At 34.9% G+C, this 20,668-nt stretch overlaps 1 protein-coding gene across 1 annotated transcript in view; it reads right to left on the bottom strand.

Annotated features, from left to right (window-relative positions):
- The window catches only part of LOC112518711 (DNA-directed RNA polymerase III subunit 1), a 29,449-nt gene extending 9,011 nt beyond the window's left edge, over positions 1-20,438 (bottom strand). Inside the window, exons 1-14 of the mRNA XM_025126500.1 lie at positions 19,638-20,438; positions 19,410-19,545; positions 18,526-18,675; positions 15,595-15,772; positions 14,051-14,235; positions 10,026-10,138; positions 8,457-8,556; positions 7,817-8,035; positions 7,534-7,682; positions 7,322-7,463; positions 7,106-7,246; positions 4,236-4,424; positions 3,384-3,600; positions 2,015-2,108 (exon numbers count right to left, since the gene is read on the bottom strand). Of these exons, the coding sequence (XP_024982268.1) occupies positions 2,015-2,108; positions 3,384-3,600; positions 4,236-4,424; positions 7,106-7,246; positions 7,322-7,463; positions 7,534-7,682; positions 7,817-8,035; positions 8,457-8,556; positions 10,026-10,138; positions 14,051-14,235; positions 15,595-15,772; positions 18,526-18,675; positions 19,410-19,545; positions 19,638-19,762 (2,138 nt within the window). The 5' untranslated portion in view covers positions 19,763-20,438. The remainder of the gene's footprint in view (positions 1-2,014; positions 2,109-3,383; positions 3,601-4,235; positions 4,425-7,105; positions 7,247-7,321; positions 7,464-7,533; positions 7,683-7,816; positions 8,036-8,456; positions 8,557-10,025; positions 10,139-14,050; positions 14,236-15,594; positions 15,773-18,525; positions 18,676-19,409; positions 19,546-19,637) is intronic.
- Positions 20,439-20,668: the final 230 nt, after the last annotated feature.

The following is a 20,668-nucleotide window of genomic DNA, read 5'->3' as shown; positions in this document are numbered from 1 at the left end:
TTTTTTTTGTTTGAAAAATCACTGACAGAATATATTTTAATTTTAATTAAAATAAACTTTATCAAAAATCTTTTAAATGTAATTATTTTTTTGTAAATGTAAATACTTTTTTGTTATATTTGTTTAATTTTATAGATCTAAATACTTTTTGATTCAAAAAATATTTAGGGGCTTAATCATTCAAAATATGAATGTTCATTGGGTTTTTTTGGGGATTTTTTTCACTATTTTACCACTTTAACTAGTTGTACAAGTCATAAGAATGTATCCAACATGTTTTATAAAAGTTCAAGAAGTTATTTAACATGTTTTGGATTGTTCAAGGACTTATTTGTTCCAAAAATTGTCCAATGACTTAATTTAACATTTTTTGGAATGTCCAATGACTTATTTGTTCCAAAAAATTGTCCAAGGACTTATTTAACATGTTTTGRAATGTCCAARGACTTATTTGTTCCAAAAAAAAGTCCAAGGACTTAATCATTCCAAACAAGAAAGTCCATTGGTTTTTATTGTACTTTTCCCTAATTTAAACTGCAAACTAAATTATATTAATACATAAATTCAAAAATAATTCAATCAACACAAATATGTAAAAAATAATAATTATTTCAGGAAAAATTATAATAATGTGAAAACTATACATATATATACATAGACAAGGGAGGTTCAAATGAACAGCAAAAAGGTTGGAATCATTGAAAAAGTTTTATCCAAGGGACGTGAATAAAAAAGTGGTCAATTATTATTTTTACAACTAAAAATACACCCCCCAGGTTCCTAACCTTCTTGTTGTTTTCCATTTGAACCCTCCTATACATTAATGAAGAAGAAAGTTTGCACTAATATAATGAAAATCACTGCGAGTCAGCAGCAGGTGGTGGTGTCTGGGTTTGAACCTGAGACCTCCTCTGCGGATGCCCACCATCCTACAACTGAGGCAGGGACAAAAAAATGGAACTGGGAGTGTCTAAAAAGATGAATTGATTGAAAAAACAGATTAAAGGTTCTCATGCCATTACAGAATTCAGAAAAGAAACGGCAAAGTTGGAATGATGCTAATAGATCATGTAAAGTGGTGCATGAAAGCAAAGATGAAACTTTATCTGTTAGGGGCATATTATGATAAATCAAGAATATATGTATACTATATTATAAAACATTTGGTTAGAAGTCTTAAAAACCATTTATTAAGCATTAAGTGCGACTTATTAATGCATAATCTCTTAATTTTCAAGTTTACAAATAAGTATTGCATACGCAAAACTTTTTAAAGCTCTTTGAACTCAATAAACTAACTAATAACCAGCTAATTAACACATTCAAAACTTCAAATACCACATAACCATTGAGTTTAGTAGGATAGAGTACTCCATAATTATCTTCATCCAAAGAAATACTCTTATCATTTAACCTAAAATATTTTACATATATATTTTTAATCTAAAATATTTAAATTATAATAAAGTTTAAATTAAACAAATTATAGAAAAAGAGAATTTTATAATCTTTAATTTGACACCCATCTCAATATTTTTTTTTGGGAATATTTTACTGGATCTTCAAATCAGCAGACATATTCCATCATCACTAGTAATTTCTATTTTGGTCAAACATACTTTTCAGATTTTCCTTTTTCATGAGAAATTGCATTATTTATTCGTTTTCGGTTTGTATAAAATCCTACATCCCGCTGCATTGGTACAGCTAGTGTGCGTGGGCATAAATATATGAAAGCAATTTGGACAGATAGAGAGAAAACTAGGATTTAAACTTCATAGCTGACAGGTGTTGGAATCGAGAACATTGGCAAAGTAAATTCAGATAATCTGATGCAGACTACAATACTAAGAACACTTTGCACTTGGGTTTGACAATCCAAAAATTGAAACTTGTAGGAAACAATTACGTGAAATCAAACAGGAGTAGATTTTTAAAAGTACATTAGTTTTTCTAGTAAATGCTTTTTCAGTTACATCTGATCTAAGCGGTTCATATGGCGCTAGTAAAGTACCTTAGTTTTGCTAAGCGGTTCATACAAGCAGCAGCAGCATGTGAATTGTAATCCCTAAGAAGAACCGAATAAAGTCCATCCTTGTTACCATTCCCTGTTGCAGTCATATAACAATGACTTATGTCCTTATCAGTTGCTTCAAAACAATAAGCAAATAAGTAGTATTCTTCGTGGTACTACTTGGCTTTAATCAGGTTTCTACATTGTGCAGAAGTTGCAACTTCATACGATGAGAACAGCCTCTCCTATTGCATGGAGATAACTGTAACGTCAAAAGACGTATGGCATGAAAGCCATCCACTAAAATCATTTAACTCAACATAAACAGATCTCATAGTGCACGGATCTGCCTACCATGGACATTGATCTTCAGACCAACATATGGGGGAAGACGAATTGAAGAAATGAAAATGCACGTGTAAGTCTAGAAAAAGCCAGAAAGCAAAGCAGATTATGCAGGAATGTTCCCAATTATCTAGTCACCAAACATACTATTTTTGTTTGATAGAAAAATCTAATCATGCAATTACTGAAGAAAGAAGAAAGATACACAAACAGATCGAAGTTATGATTGCAGTAAAATGCTCAGAGCACTACCATGGAAATAACATTAAAGTTTAGTTCCAGAAATACAAAATGTTGAGAAACTTTTGAGTTCTTCTGTTTCACCAAGTAAATTTGACCCTTACAAGACCCAGGGCAAGCAAGGGGCAGAAGAGACGGGATAGGCACATGTTGACAACTCAACTGTCAAGGATATAAAAGACAAAAGGACATTCTATTTTTCTACCCACTAAACAATACTCATATTGCTTCGTGATGAACATTCATTGGGAACCACATACACATATTGCTCAAGAAAGGCACTTGGAGAGAACTATATCAGCAGGGCACCTTTTATCTCTCACATTTCTAGAAGATCTGATCATCATGATTAGTAGATCATAAGTAGGTGAATCTATCAATTGTCTTTTGGTGATGCAATGATGTCATAGTAATGCATTTCCATATTTATACTGACTACGGGCTGTTAGGTTGATTTTATATCAAGTCATGTATGGATTAAGTTATCCGTTGTAGATTAAGTTGTTGTATGGATCAATCTAAATTGTTGTTCGTTTATTGTGCTGAATAACTGTCTAATTGATGTAGGCTATATAGGTTATTAAGCCATTACAGAACAGGCCCTAAGTGTATATATATGACCTTCAATATACTGGACGGAGCATCAAGTAATTGATCATCTGTAATCATTTAGAGCTCAAGAGGATACACGTGCTCCTTACTAGATGGCATTCACAAACTGCTCTCAGATTTTGTAAAAGCGGACGTATGCAAGTATAGCGAGTGGAACAGAAAGAAAACTGACCTAAAGTAGCCTTCCCAAGCTGGCCACTTATAAGTTCACTATTGTGGATGTAGACATATCCATCATTAGGACACATTGTCTCGTAAGGCTTGTCCCTTTTTCCACTCGGCTTGGTGTAACTCTTTTCAGTAAGAATGAGATTCAGATAGACTCTCATATCTGCATGTGGGCGCAACAGTACACTAAACAATTGTTTACCAGTCCAAAGCTCTATTGGCTGCAAAATAGTATAATAAACCAATATCAAACAATAGAACTGCATACATGCAGATAAAGGCATATAAAATCCATAATCAGTATTTCAAAGCTAAATAACACCAATTCATACCGTCATATTATGTTCATGAGGATTGAAAAATCTTCAAATGGGTAAAGCAAAAAAAAAAAAAAACAACAGCATGCCTGTTGTATCAACAGAAGCTCTCTAAGCAATACCAGTTACCAGAGCTCACAATTTTGAAGACTTAAATGCACCAATGCAGTTATTGGGCATATATATCGAATCTACCATATTTGACCAATCAGTTAAAGGTCTACAAGTTTCTTAGCTTGATCACTGCAAGTGAGAGCTTAGTGCTTTCACCAACCATGAAATGAGTATTAGCAACCAACTTAAAAAAGCCTTAATATCACATCGATACAAATAGAACTCTACTATATAGGCAAAGGATTAAGCTCATGAAAATTGTCTTGGACTTTCTCAATTGAAGCAGCAACAAGGGTATGTGATGAACTACTATATCACCTAAAACAATCATATACACAGATAACATAATTGACATATCCGCAAAAAATAATCAGTTGGAGATGATCAAATTTAAAAAATAGATGGTGCAAGTTCTCTTATCTTGCCTTGACTACAGCAGGAGTTGGCAAATCGAGAGGATCCATTGCATCACCCATATAACAACACATAAGTGCAAATGAAGCACGATCATAGAAAGTGTCCTTCCTTGTTATAAGGAAGGAAGATGTCAAGAAATCTTGAGTAGATGCGACCAAAATCTCCCCGTTCTTTGGCGTGCATAAATTGTTTTGCACCTGCATTATTGGAAACAAACATTTAAGTGGCAATAACAATATATGATGTCACAAATAACCTAATGCAGCGTATGTGATGCTAAAGCATTAAACTTCCTACTCCACTTTACTACAATGAAGACTGTTTGTCTCTTCTATCAGTTTTTTCTTTTATTCATGGTGTGCTCCAAGAGGTTCGAGAAAAGATTCAAACTTTTGACCCGGCATTTAGTGATTACCAATATGCAGCAAGACGAAGACAGTTCCAATATGGGATACCATTCAATTTAGGGTAAGATGAAAACTTTTAACCCAGCATTTGGTACCATTCAATTTAGGGTAAGACAAAGACAGTTCCAATATGAAGTAAAATGTTATAATAGAAAGCTTCAGAGATAAATAGAATGGTACTTAACTTATGATGTTTGAACAGAGCTACAATATAGCACTGAAGGGATTCTGCTCCATGGTATACATGTTAATGGTGAATAAACACTCTAACATGATTATTCCTCTAATGACCAACTTCTAGATATAATCTAATCTTCAGTTGCAAGACCCACAAGTTGCCAAGTATTGCACAGTTGAGATTATGTCAATCCCATAAATCAAGGTGTAAATCCCATGGGTCAGGAGATTGATTTATTTATAACAATAGGATGATTTTCCTAAAAAAATAAGCACCGAACGCCTATATGTCGCAAGGCCTTATGCATAATGAAATCAAGTGAAATATTTTCAGTTTCATAATACGTAGTTTAATATGGTATCATAGTAAGGATTGAAACCCTAGCTCATTAGAAACCCAGAAACTCAATGGTGCTAGTGTTCATCGTCAGTGTTATTGTGTTACTGTTTTCATTCATTGTTCGTTGTCATCAGTCGTTCATTTGCACAGTTCACGGTATTTTTCATCCTATTTTGGTTTTTAATCCAGTCCAGCCACAATAAATTAATCCATTTAAAAAACAAAGGGTTTTGGTCTCGTTTTGCTTTTCAAGGTTCTCGTACCATTACCCTTTCTACTAGTGAACATAATGAGTACATGCAACATAGGCAACCCAACAAGTAATTTTACAGTTTGTCTCTCTCACTCTATACTTAGTGTATGGGTTTTTGATTCCCAAGCTTGTGATCATGTGACCGGTAATTCCTCCCTTTTCCCTGAAATATCACACCCCAAAATTCCAAATTATGTCACTTTTGAATTTAGGTCAAATATTCAGATAACAGGTGTTGGACGAGGCTCACTCACTTCCTCAATATCCTTGTTACTGGTTTCAAATTGTCCCTTCAATTTGGTTTCTATAAGTAAATTAACTTGCCCCTCTTTATTTGTGCTATAACCTTAGATTCTGATTCATTCTTGATACATGATCGATTGGAGCAGGATCTGAATCTAGTGATCTCTACTACCTCCGGCTTGCTACCTGTATATGTGTTGCTATTGAATATCCTTCTCCTCATCGTCGTTTTGGTCACCCAACTCTACCCAAGTTACAAAAATTGGTATCTAGCCTCTAGTTATCCCAATTTTTTATAATGAGAGTCTTGTCAGTTACAAAAACGTGTCCAAGTCTCTTTTTCCAAACGTATTAATAAAAGGTTGTACCTTTCTTTGATATTGTTCATTTTGGTGTTTGGGGCCCAAGTCGTGTTCATCTATATGTTTTCGGTATTATGTTGCATTGTTGCTTTTGTTGATGATTTCTCAAGGTGTACATGGGGTATTCTTGAAAGATTGTTTTTTGTTGTTTAATACTTTTAAGAACTTTTGTTCAAATATTATGGCTCCATTTGGCAAAACAATTAATGTCTTGCATAGTCATGATGCCAAAGAGTATCTCTCAATCTCTTACTGTTTTAAATCTTTTACACATTTCAATGACATTATACATCAATCTAGTTGCCCTCATACACCTCAACAAAATGGTGTTGCTGAAATAAAATACTTACATATTGTTGATACATCTTGCACTTTTAACTGCCAATGTGCCCTTAAAGGCTTTGGGTGATGTCCTTATTGTTGTATATTTAATACATTAGAGGTCATCTTTTGTGTTAAATAGTCAAGTCCTCCATTCTCTTTGGTATCTTATGGACCCTTTATATGTCATTCACCCTCATATCTTTAGTTTGGACTTGTTTTCTTCATGATCAATTCCTAGGTCGTGATAAGTTGTCTGCCCAAGCTATCTAATATATTTTCCTCGGTTACTAGCTTGGTCAAAACGGTTATCGTTTTACTACCCTTCTACAAATCACTTCTATGTGTTTGTAGATATTACCTTCTTTGAGGACATATGATACATTGTCACTACCAACATACCTAAATGTCACTACCAATATCCCTTCAAAGGACTTGGATCAAGTTCTCTTTGTGCCCTATTTCGACTGTGTTCAAACTACTCCCATAACCTCTATTTCCCAAGAAATGCCAAATGCTCCCTCACCTCCACCACAATCTCCTCCACCTACAAATTAGAAAGACTCAAAAGCTTGCCATCTGAGAAGGACAACAGAACATAACATATGGTGACAGGAAATGAATATTTTGTAGTGGCTGTAAATATTAAAAAGGGTATATGTATCACTTAATAGCCAACTACAAGCTCCAAGTTCAAACTGTGACTGATTTATTATGCATATCAATGATATTCTACACCTGCATAACAAAAGAAGTGATCTATTAAGATGATTACCCCCATCAGCATAAGAGCCTCCGTTCGAGCCTCTTCTGTTTGCGGAACATGCATATTCATCTCGTCACCATCAAAATCAGCATTGTAAGGATTGCAAACGGATTCATTGAATCTCAATGTGCGCCAAGGCATAATCCTTGCCTGCATCCAACAAATGATGAATAATCGAATAATGAACTAGTCACAACTTTTAATGCAGAAAAGTTCATCACTCACCCTGTGGCTCATGATTGACATACGATGTAAGCTAGGTTGCCTGTTAAAGAGAACCACATCACCGTCTACTAAATGACGGTCAACGACGTCACCAAATTTCAACTCATCAGCCAAACGCTTTCTGGCATTGATACTCAATGACCTGCGGCAGTACATATTACCAAATTATGTTCATTCATTAGAATTCATAACTCAGCACCAACAATCCTTACATCATGGTACCATCTGGCTTTCTGATATGCTTTGCACCAGGGTATTTAGAAGTTCCATTACGGACAGCATGTCTCAGTCTCTCTATATTGTGATGTGAAACACGCTCGGGATAAGTTAAAATGCGAGCCATTAAGATAGGAATTGCAACCTGGACCAATTATCTCATCAAAAAGAAATCAATATTCTCACAGAAAGTATTCAAGATCATCAATCACCAAAGCTGTTTGTCTACACAGACAAGGAAATGGAAAAAAATGAGGAAGCAAATGACAGAGTTCAGACCTCTGTTATCTTTAGATTAGGGTCGGGTGAGATAACCGTCCTGCCAGTATACTCAACACGCTTCCCAGACAAGTTCCCTCGAAAACGTCCTTGTTTCCCCTTCATGCGCTGAACAAGACCACTCATAGGTTTGGCATTTTGCATACTCAATTGTGGCGGTACACGAACATCACTGTTTATATATAGCGCAACCATAAGTTGCAGATGCTCCCACCCATCCTGCAAGAACATCATCACAAAATACAGCTGAGTCTAAAGTCTAGATGCATCTAATTCAACCCTTCAGAATAGATTAAAAATAGAATATAAAGTATATATTCAAGATGGATAATATGAATCCTGTGTATGCATTGTAACAAGTACACAGCAAAGTCTATAAGCATCTGAAAGCAATTGCCATCTTTCCCTCATAGAAAAATGTCCAGGGAAGAGAATGTTATTGGAGAGTACATTCAACTCATGCATCAGTAGCTTAAGTAAATGAGGTGCCAAGGCTGGAAAATGGAACACAATTATCATGGCATTCTATGTGATTTACCTCGGTGCATTTTATTCAATACAGATAGGAGAAGAACCCAAGCTGATAAAATTGACAAGATTAAAAAGAACTACAATAAGGAAACTGAGAACGAAGACATACCAGGCTTTTATTATTAACACTTGTTTCTGATAACACCTGATTAAGAGTAGCATTGGCCTTTATAATTTCTGCCAATCTCAGGGTAATGTCATTCTCATTGCTGCAAGATAAGAGAAATCATTAGTCGAGGTACAACTCCAACTGATGCAAACCCCAAACACATTTTTATTTCCTTCTCCCCATACACAACAGTCAGCAATTGCAAGTGTTATCATTTAGACCACTCTTCTCAATGTATATGCATATTATCCTGTATCTTGTATCAACATTGTATGACAACATAGATCCACCATTCTTGGATGCCACTACTCTAATTTTTGGTACAGATCTTTAATTGCATACCTGAAACATGGCAACGAACCCTACACTATCACTCAGAAAACAGAAATTGCAGGCAGATAGAAGATACAAGGTAAGCAAACAAGAAGTCAACCGAATGACTGAAACTCAATTGAGGTGTAGTTTGCAAGATCGAAAATCAAGTGTTATAAGTCTCAACTCTTAGGCTATTACTTTATGGCATTTCATCATTTTAATATAGTTGATCCCCTTTGCTTGGTATAAAGAGAAATGATGATGTAATAATGGGGCCCCTGTACTTGATGTGAGAAGATATGAAGATAGTCCCACAAACTTAAGGACGGAAATGTAGGAAAATGATCAAAACAAATCGAGCCTGTATACTTGGTTCATCAAAAGTTTGGGATCAACCAGAGGTAGAACCAAGGAAAAGAACTTAGGGAAAAAAAATTGCAAAAAGACGAAACCATATTCCACATATACCATGCTTAGAGTACTTACTCCAATAACACGAAAAGAAAACTCAAATAAGTACATACTCCCTCCACACCAACTTCAACATCTAATACCATTTTCTAATTTTCCTTTTGTTTCTCCTTTTTAGGTTTATTAAAATTAGCTGAGCACAAGGAATATAAGAAGTGAAAGAGCTCAATTCTTGATTTAAATAAATTTAAAAATAAACCATCAAACTACACAAAATCCTTAGATTGAAATAAGAGATGTGCGTTTGCTAAAAAAATCTTGTAATTTCTGCTCAAAAAATAGTAAATTAGCAGCAACATTTTAAGATGTCTACGCATTTATGTCGATGAAAAAACAGTGTGTTTGTTAATATTACGCATTTATGTCGATGATTCTAAGAATGTGTACACTTCAAGTTTGATATAAACTCACAGGTATAGAGAATATAGTAACTAGAGAGGATCCAAATTTTATTTAACATGTCTCATTAATAAACGATCTCAAGTTTGGAACAAGGACCAGATGCAACTTGGCTTTACAGATTACCAACCCTCTCATAATCCAAAATGGTAAGACTTGTTTGTTTGATATGTTCGAAAGTTGGACCATGAAGGAAGATGCATAGCTACACCCATCACCAAAGGCAGAAGACAAATATTCCACAAGACTATATTTGTTAAGCCTCTAGAGGGAACTAAATTATGCAACAGCAATAAAACATTGTATAATACAAAGCACAGAGCACATCCTTCACAATAATCAAGAAAAACTCAAATTGAGCAAAAAACTTGTAATTAAGTAAACCTTGTTGTTCCACCATCAACTTTGACAGAAGGACGAATAGGTAGTGGAGGAACGGGAATGTTTGATATAATGAGTTTCTCAGGTCTATCAGCAAGATAAAGCAAATCACAATCCTGTAACACAATAAGAAAATGAAATGATTTAGAAGTAGCGATCCATAATTATACATCTACATTGCAGCATATCACGGGATCATACTCTCACCATCCCAAGATAGAGGATATACTTGGCATTCCCCTAAGATAAAGAAAAGCAACGGCTTGTGGATTTAATCCCTGAACTACCCTATTATGTGTGTCAAAGTTAGAGACCAAAACAAGTCTAGTCAAGTATTTGCGACTGCCAACCAGAACTGAAGGACAACTGCTTAATCAAATTGAATTTAATCGTTTCACGGTTTATTGCATATTTTAATTGTACATCTATATGCATGTGCATTTAATATTATATGCATAAGTACAGGATATATCAGTAATTTTATAATTTTCTATGTGTGCTAATGTTATGTTACATTATCATATCCTACCTTCAAATAATTAGCTATATAACAAATACTTTAATATATGTATATTTTTTGAAATGCTATACACTTTTTAAAGATTAAAACACTAATTCAATTCCAGTTCAGTAGTTCTTATAACAGTAATGCATGTAGGTAAGGATGGCACCAACCCAAAAACAAACCATGGCGCTGCGCACACCATCTTCCAAAACGAATAATAACAAAATAAAAATATAACTGAAAGGGAATCACTTTCAGGGGGTGCGTGGATGTGAGTCTATACTGACGATTGCGACTTCAAACTGCAATAATTAGGTTAAAAGTGTTTGGCAAATAGGATTGTGATTTTCCAACTATTTAGGGTCAAACCATATAGATTTGGAGAAGCAGATAGAGAGTTGTAAGAAAATGATTGGTGAGATAAAATTACTTATTCCCTATCTTTAAGCACCCACTTATCTAATCCACATTTCTTCAAGTTGCAACTTGCAATAATCACTTTAATAACGCACATCCAAACACCCCTCAATCATATTACTTCTAGTTAGAGTGACAAAAAAAAATTAGAGGATGCAGATATGCAATTGATACTTCACTCTTAGTTTTATTTTATTTTTTTGATTAACCTAGATATCCAACCCGCTATGCGAGCCGACTAATCCCAGGGCGACCACCTGCTTTGCAGGTAGCCCGGAGTCACCGCATTTGAACCTCCGTGGCCACAAGGGAATTTTTGTTCCTCCTTGGATTTGAACCTGGGACCTCCTGGCACTTTGGACCTTTGGAGCCAAGCTCAAACCAATCAGGCACCACCCTTGTGGTTCACTCTTAGTTTTATTGTAGAGTCAAGTCATGCACAATCGACTTGCATGAATAACAAAAGGTTGCTTCATATTTTGAATGTTTTCGGTTCTTTTCTATTTCGTACTGTTTGTTTTCTATTTTCTTTCATTTACTTGCTATTCTTGAAAATAATTTGTTACCATAGATACCCTTTTAAATTATTTTATTTTTCACATATGCTTTTTTTCCTATCCACAAAGATCGAAGGTAAGAGAAACAAAGGAGAGGTAGAAATGTGACCATTGACGTAATAAAAGGTGGTCTCTTGTGAAGTTGCAAGCTAAATTAGTAGTTGACTGAGATCAATGCAAAAGGAAAACTAGTGGGGAACAGAGATAGGGCTCACAAAAGACCGGATACACCGACAACCAAATCCAACTCAAAAGTAGGCCGATGAACCCAACCCAAACTAAATTGAAATATAATTGGGTACTAAATTGAAATATAATTGGGTTCTAAATTTTATAGATTGACATGGTTGGGTCAGCATACCCAGCCCACCCTAATGAGGCTGATGAAAATTAAATAATTATGTATTATATATCAATTAATAAGCAACAACTGTCAATTACCAGTTTCGCATCTACACTCGACACTACAACTGCCAGCTTGCGTTATTGCTCTGTGTTAGTGACTTAGTTGTTGGTTGTTACAAGTTTCTCTTCTTTTTCTTCTATAAACTAATGTATCATTTAAATATCAACCATCATATATAACCGCCTACCCAACCTAGTGCAACCCAAACCAAGATTTTTCTAAACCGACAAAATTGGGTTGGGTTGTTCAAATGCCACAACCTGTCGAACCCAACCCATCTTCACCCCTAAGCAGAGACGTATGTAGTGGACGTCAGCAATTGATCCGCAACTTTTGGGGTCTCTTATGCATCTTTTATTGTGTCGTGAATCTATTATGAATTGGATTCTGAACAACAATAATTGGGATTGAAGATGATGATGAATTAGTCAGATGATCGATGAATGAAAAAGAAAAGAAAACTTTGGCTCTTGAAAGGCTAGTCTCTCCCTTATAAAACCGTAGATAATTTTCTCTATACCACTACTCTCCCACCTCACCCCGATTTATGCAATTCCCATGACCCCTTTATATTCTAATTAATACCTAGAGTACATTCCCACTAACAGACTACTCCCGAAGTCCCTGAATTGCCCCTTATGTCCTCTTCTGGAATGCATAACATACTAGTGGGTTTGGCATGTATAACATCTTTCACACTAATGACTTATGAGTGAGTGTATAACATTACCCCGCCCCAAAAATTCACCTTGTCCTCAAGGTGGGTAGAAAAAAATGAATAGACGGGTGCTATCTTATGCTTCTCCCAACCATCTTGTTAATCGGGGTTCTAACAATGCACGGTCCAAGACCATTTCCACCATGTAGTTTATTTATTGATGGGTCAGCTTGTTCAAAGCTTTCAAACACCAACACCCATTTGCTTAAATCGATGTCACAGCCGGCATCATCACTTCAAACCAAAAAACCACTTTGTCGTCCTTCTTGTTGTCGTATTAGTTTATTCTTGGGTGCGGACCGTGTTCGATTGAGGGATCAGTATCAATAAAAAATGTGGATCTTCACACCCTCTCCATAGAATGATGTACCCTAAAGTTGTGAATTTGATAGAATTGCTTATTAATTAGCAAAGACCTAAACAACTCTAGCAGAGTCTCTGAACTACTTTTGGCATATCACAAGAGACTTTTGTGACAAAATTCACTTGGTTTTTGCACCAGAAGAAAAACATATCGACTAGTTCTTCAAATTCTCTCCGTGTGTCAAACTCTGCTTCTTCCGGCATCAGTTTTCCTGATTCAACTTGAAACAACTAATTAGCTTTCTCTCTGAATAACTTGGTCAAAAATGATGGTATATCAGCATCCAAGACCTTAAGCTCGTATGCCTGGAAATTTGGGGAATCATTGGCTATAGTTGCTTCAAAGAATTTATCAAGGCTATCCATTAAGAGCATCATAAATCCATTCCAACCATCGACCTTTAACAAGAGATATGAACCCTTTCACTCGTTACTTCAGTTTAAGCTAAAGATTGATATCCTTGGCCTTTTTCAGTGGTTGACAGCCAATTCCTTAAAGGCCGCTTACTGGATGATGAAATGCAGCAATCAAGATGTGTATAAAGTTCTTGAAACGAACGAGTCTTATACAAGAGAATCTTCACCTACAGATCTTGGTTCATCATATCATGTGTTACTATTCTTCATTGGCCCAAAGTCTACTTGCACCGTTGTACCATGCCAATTGTTGATGAGCTATTGTAGTATTGTACCATAGCTCTCATGAAATGTGCCAAATTGTTAACTACACCATTAAATGTTGCAGGGCGCCACCTTCAACATACACGACACCTTGTACTTGTACAACATTGATAACTATGATTGTTTGGAAGAGTGACCAAGTCAGACTCTAGTTCTACGAGCGTGTTTATCATGATAAGCCAGGCAAAAAACTTGGTTAAACAAGATGAAGCCAAAGTCCGGTTTCGCCTAGTCAAGTCAAGTTGAACTTGAGTAGGTTCACATTTTGTACAACCTAGAGGACCACAAGGATAGCACTTTACACACAGAATATCGTTTCATTTATGTTTGAGATAGAAGAAAGAAAAATCAACTAGTGCCACAAAATATAAAAGATCATACCTCATCCAGCATCTTCTTAAAAAGTTTAAGAACTTTGTCAGGATTTAGAAAAGAAGACAAAATAGCAGGTGTCTTCGACTCTTTCATGTGAGATATAGCATCATTGGACTCCTTTGAGGTAGTATCTTGGACTTTGTTACGGTCATGTATAACTCCTACCGTTCCAACAGCCTTTTTCACTATACCTGTAATGTATTATATATGAGTATTAGTAAACAATCGCTTAAAAAGAGTTCTCAACATCTGCAACCTGATGCTCTAAGGATTTGCTCTCCAAAAAAACACTCTTCAACTGTGTCCTTATTAGAATTAACCTATAGAAACTTCTATAGTAAGACAGATATTCTACAAGAAAAGAAGAGATGTGTTTTTTATCAGAATATCGTTGTCTTCTTATCACTTGGTACTTTATTAAATGGCATGGACATTGGAGCAAAAACAATTTGTCCCCGTGGGTGCTCCAATCTCAGATATAACCTCCTAGCCACACCTTACTGAATTAGAAAAACAACTAATTCATGAAAGTTATGAAATCAATGCATCAAGCATAACCCTACAACTGATGAATACCTAAGATCCATATCAAGTCATTGGCAATGGAGCTAAATCTATAAAATATGCCCACAAAATAGGAACATCACTAGAATAGGAAAAAGACCAAGCATCGCAAAGAAAACAAACTACAAGCCAAAAGGACAATGAACAAAAAAAAAAGCAACGAAAATAAAGCAAGATGGGGTGATAGCATACACCGAAGAGATAGAAGATAATACTTGAAATCACACATAAACAAGAGCAGTTCCAATAAAAAACATAAGACTACTTTTAACACAAGTCGAAGTGTGATTCATATTTTCATACCACTTAAACCATATATTTAATTATTCACTAAATTTCAGAGACAAAATAAGAAAGATAAAAACTAAATGCCCAACTATGTAGATAACTAGCACTTATCTTTTCCATTATTGCAAAAAATTTAAACCACACTATAGAAAAACTGTGATATAGAACGAATACTGAAAACATGGTCAACTTAAGTAAATGCTTACTCTGCAACATTAAGTGTTGAAAGTAGCCGATTAGGATAGGCATGAAACAATGTTCTTACTCTAACTTGAGAATTTATCTCCGATTGCATTAAGCAAATAAGATACCTCGTCTTTTAAAATAAAAAAATTGTTATACGTAATATATGTACCCACAAGGTCATGCCTTCTCGAAAATATCTAAATTTGACCATCTTTAGGTTGCAAGCAAAATAATACGCCAAGAGAACCAATAATATATAGATCAGATCCTCGCACACAATCAAATCTAACCATCAAACTCATTTCTTTCTTTTCTGAAAAAAGATGTGTATTACAAAGAGAGAAATGTACCTTAGCTTATTGATTTTTTACATATAAGAAATATGGTAAGTGATAATTGCTACGGATTTGCCTTGTTTAAAAAAACAAGACACATTGAAAAAGTTTATTATGTTTTTACCTGATGCAAACAATAAATAGAAACATAAGACAGAGATAGAGTAAGCATTAAACCATTTATATAACCACATCTGGAGCATGTCACAGCCTTCTTACTACTTGCCATAGCAGTGCACCTTTTAACTACCCTTTTAAAAATTTCGTTCTTCTTCAAATGGTCCAATTTTGGATTTCTCATCTTCTTTAAGAAGTCTACACGTTCTTCCTCCAGCAACAATATGCGAGAACAAAACTGAAAACAAAAAACAAATGGAAATGGGAAAGGGAAAGGGAAAGGGAAGGGAAAATAATTAGATAAATAAAGTCCAATATAAAAATTACAACAATTTATGATATGCATATACTATGGGTCAATTGTAAGATATAACATCAAATAAAGGTTTTTGACACACAATCGCACCAAACATCATATTGAGGCCTATGCTGTTAAAATCGTGATATATCGGTGATGTATCGGATATCGGTCTCTCGAAAAATATCAATGGAGAAATATCGGTCAAAATATCGGTTCCGATAATATCGCTGATAGTTCACCGATATTTTGATGGAAAAATCGGTCCGAAATAACGATTTTCTAAGGCAAATGTTTGGGCTTAGTTTTTTGGGCCTCTTTATTTAGTCAACCAGTCAACACATATATTAGGTCTCACGCTTCTTCTCTTCTCGGTTCTTCACAGTTCACGCTTCTTCTCTTCTTGGTTCTTCACAGTTCACGCTTCTTCTCTTCTCGGTTCTTTCACAGTTCACACTTATTGCTTGCAATTAGCTCATTTTTTAACACTTTTCCTATTTTGTTTTGTGAGACTTGTTTATGTGATGTTTTAATTTTGAAATTATATTTCTAAACTCTAATTAATGCATATGATATGTTTATGGATGCATTCATGCATAATATATATATATATATATATATAATTCTAAGAAATATTATATTAACCGCTATTTTGGATCGATATATCACCGATATAACCAAAATATCGAATATCACTCCTGACCGATATTTTGTATTTTGACCGCAATAACAGCATAGATTGAGGCCAACATGCTTCTAGATATCAAGCAACGATTGCAACATAAGCATAAAATCCTCAACATAAAAGTAAGATGCTTACGGCTAGCCATTCAACATTCCAGACTAAAAGATAAATATTTCATCCCACAAGCAACTATGGTAATGTTTTCTTGGCTGGTATTATGAGTATAGGTGAACTTCTCTTTTGCAAATGCTAGAGAACATCTTTCACTTGTTGCACTAATCAATTTGTATAATACCTATATCAATAAGCCCAACACCCTCTATTCTAGATCATTACTTAGAATTTTTATCATGATAACAATTGGCTTCAAAACCAGTTAGAGAGTAAACTCTCACTTTACAATCAAAGAAAGATGCTAAATGATTGAAAACAAATGAGATATAGGCATATTTACAGTTCATGTTTCAACACTTATCATCATCATGCTCATAATACAGGGGCCAATGTAACACCCTAGTTTCATATTTATTAAATTAAAATGTTTTAAGCCTTAAATGTAAATATTATGAGCAATTTAAATACTCTAAAAAGGTTCCAGCAGCTGTAGCATCTATTAAATTATCATATTTTCAAGACAAGTAGCCTACAAGTAGCTTCCAAGACAAAGCATGAGAAATCAAACCTAAAGTGATGGGTTGTAAGGGCTAGAAGTACGTGTTGGCAAGCTATTTGATGACTAAGCAAGTCTATTGACAAAGCATAACAAAGCAAGTCTAGTAAGCATGACAAGGCAAGCTAGTTATTAGTTGTCAAGGCTAGAAGCATGTGTTGGCAAAATCCATGATGACAAGCAAGAGCTAGAAGCATGAGGTGTCAAGATTATCCTCAAAAATGAGGTGTTAAACTCTCATAAGAGTATAACTTCAGGAGCAAGAAGAACAAGTAGTTAATGCAATGAATTTACCTATAAATAGGGATTGAAGTGTTACTATTAGCTCCATACCAAAAATAAGAAATCACTCTTTATACATAATCAAGCTTGAAAAAAGGAATTAAGGGAAAAGCTACGCATAATCAAGGTGAGTACGTTTGGAGATTTAGTGAGGTACACATATGCTATATAAATGTATTTTACGCATATTTGCTTAGATGATTTTGCAAATTTGCTTTAATGAAATGAAGATATACGTATGATGGCATGTTATGATGTGTTTTACACACAAGGCATGAAAGTTTTATGCATGTTATCTATGACCATAAATATCCAATGTACGGGATATAGAATGAAGGGACGTCTTGCACACAGACCTTATGGGGCAGCCTTTATGGACCCGGGGGTTAGCAAACCTCAAGACAAGTATGACATACTCACATGTTTCAAGTGAGATCTCAAAAGAATGTTTATGCATGATAAAAAATTATTTTTGTGCATGATCAAGAGTTGTAGTGAATTACTATTCACAAAAATGTTAAGCATCATAAAATTGTTTATTCATATAACCATAACTACTCACTAAGCTTTTTAGCTTATATATCTCATGTATGTATCTCAAGAAAGAAGTGAAGAGGATTTGCATGAAGTAGTGTTGTTCTAATTAATGGCAAATTTTGTTGTATTATAAGCTATTGAGTTACATGTCCGCTAGTATTTGAATTCCGATGTAATTATAAGCTAAGTTATAAATAAAATTGAATTTGAAGTTCATATTCAAGACGTAGTAGTAACAATAAGAAGGTAACGGCACCCGAAGTAGGATTTGGGGCGTTACAAGCAACTTCCCCAAAAATCCTCAATTTGATAAATTGGGCTTGTCCAAGTGGCTCTGACTTTCTATAACTTAGAGGTTCTAAGTTGGACTCCCACCCTTGGGTATTGCACATGAATTACGCATCTATGTGAAAATGGCAGGCAGCAAAAATTTCACACCCTCAGCCATTTGAAGACTTTCTTAGAAAAATCCCAAATCAGAGCACAAGCAAAGGCAACCATAAATTGCAGCTAGACTACCTTGCATATGCACTTCAAAATGTCCACAATATGAGATAAATATCCAACATTATAAACCGGCAGCACAAGTGTCAAGTAACCAAAGTGACCAGGGCAATTTTGGAATTGCCCATGACACGTATCACATGTGCCCAACTTGTTCGGAGGACCCTGAAATACCAACAAAGATGCCATTCAGAACTCCATGGACAAAAAGAAATAAAAGGAAATTAGATAATGCAGCAAGGCAAGCAAGCCAAAAAAATGTAGCGTAAGGTGGAAAGCAAAGATGTACCCACACAACTTCGAATTCAATTCATTCAACTAACAAATCACTAAACACCCAATTCAAGTAGCCCTTACACAAAAGAACATATTTTCACACGTCTTATTGACAGATATTATGATAGTAATACACCTAATAGCCACCTTATCAACACTAAACCCTTATCCATAGCTAAAATAAGATGCCTTATTGCATGTCACAAAGTGATCTGGCCTTCCTTCAAGAATTCTTCTACACTGTCACTATAAAGCAACAATAAGCCACTCAAGCTTTTAGACAACACAACAACATTATGAAGAATGTGATATAAGTAATTAAAATTGTTGCAAATTGCATTTGTTCCATGCTTAATACTTTCATCATTATGTAACATCAATCTTTAGTTCCAAACTCTTGGTATTTACATCAATCTTTAGTTCAAATTTCAAAACTATCAGTATTTACATCAAATTTAATTTGAATACTAGTAACTCCCTTTAGAGTAACATGGCACAATGACCTCAAATCTACCACTCACAATCAGTATCTCCTATGGGAAATGGACTCTACTTTCAAATTTAGAAGTGGTGATCAAACCGTCTATCAATTGCAGTAGAAAAAGGAAGAGCAAACGAATTACCATGTGGGGGTCCAACAAGCCATTCGGAACAGGGCTTTTGTTGTCTTGACTCACATAACATTGGGAACGAGAAACTTGAATTTCCCCCAGTTTGAGAACATCCGCATCAGAAAACATTGAGAACTTAATGCTCTTGCTGTTTTCAAATAACAAATTGAGCAGAATCAGTATGACTACTAACAATGGAAGAATTGAAATCGTATGAGAAAAAATTAGGAAAACTCTTACATCCTTCGTGGGCCAACATCTTCGACATAAGGTTGTTTTGTGAATGCAAGCGTGGTGTCTTGTCCTCTATTTCTGTTCATCGTGTTCGCCATAGGGGCTGTATATAACAATGATTGATCAATCATAAACTTACTTTGTTTCTTGAAGGGTCGATATCATTTACTAAAGATTAAAAATAACAGAGGCAAACCAATCTGTTGAATTTAAAACCAAAGACCAACTATGTATAGGTAGCATGCTTCAAAGGATTTAATACAACAACTTATGGTTTTTAAAAAGTTGAAATGTTAGGAACAAGGAACTTCACTCTGATTTAAGGTACAAAAGACTCCTATAATGTTATGAATAAGGACTTCACTCTGATGTTAAGAACAAAGAAGACTCCTATAATGTTATGAACAAGGGATTTAATACAACGAGGGACTTAACTTGCCTGCAAGTACCTAAATTTGTCCATATATTTCATGAATCCTAAAAAACCACATGGTTTTCTAAAAACAGGTAAGAGACTACTAGCTAGCTTGAGATATTCTAGATTTGGATGGTGCAACATGCTAAAATCAGCCAACACAATGCACAAAGACTATTGAAACTACTTATCTTAAGCATTTTGTTGAATAGGTAGTAGACGAACCATACCATAAATCCAAAACACGTAAACTCATCTTAAAAAAAACCCATTCTTAACAAACCAAAGCAGGACACAAAAAGAAAAAGAACAGATTGCAATGTAACTCAAATGTTGAGCATTAAAAAATGCCATCTTCTATTGAGCATTCATCGAATAGGTGGTAGATAAACCAAAATTCGTCAAAAAAGACATTCTTAACCAATGAAGCACATCAAATACACACAAATAAAAGAGAAATCAAAGTAGCACATAAATAAAAAAGAACAAATTGCATTCACACACCGACAGTGGCGGACGCAGAAAAAAATATTGTAGGGGGCACGATATCATCATCTTTTTCTTATCGGCCGGATCCCAAGGAAGATCGTTCAATTCAATTTCGCAAGACATCGAAGGAGCA

The sequence above is a fragment of the Cynara cardunculus genome (genome assembly GCF_001531365.2).
Source record: "Cynara cardunculus var. scolymus isolate 2C chromosome LG 9, CcrdV1, whole genome shotgun sequence".
Classification (NCBI taxonomy): domain Eukaryota; kingdom Viridiplantae; phylum Streptophyta; class Magnoliopsida; order Asterales; family Asteraceae; genus Cynara; species Cynara cardunculus.
This window is presented reverse-complemented; position numbering and strand designations above follow the sequence as displayed.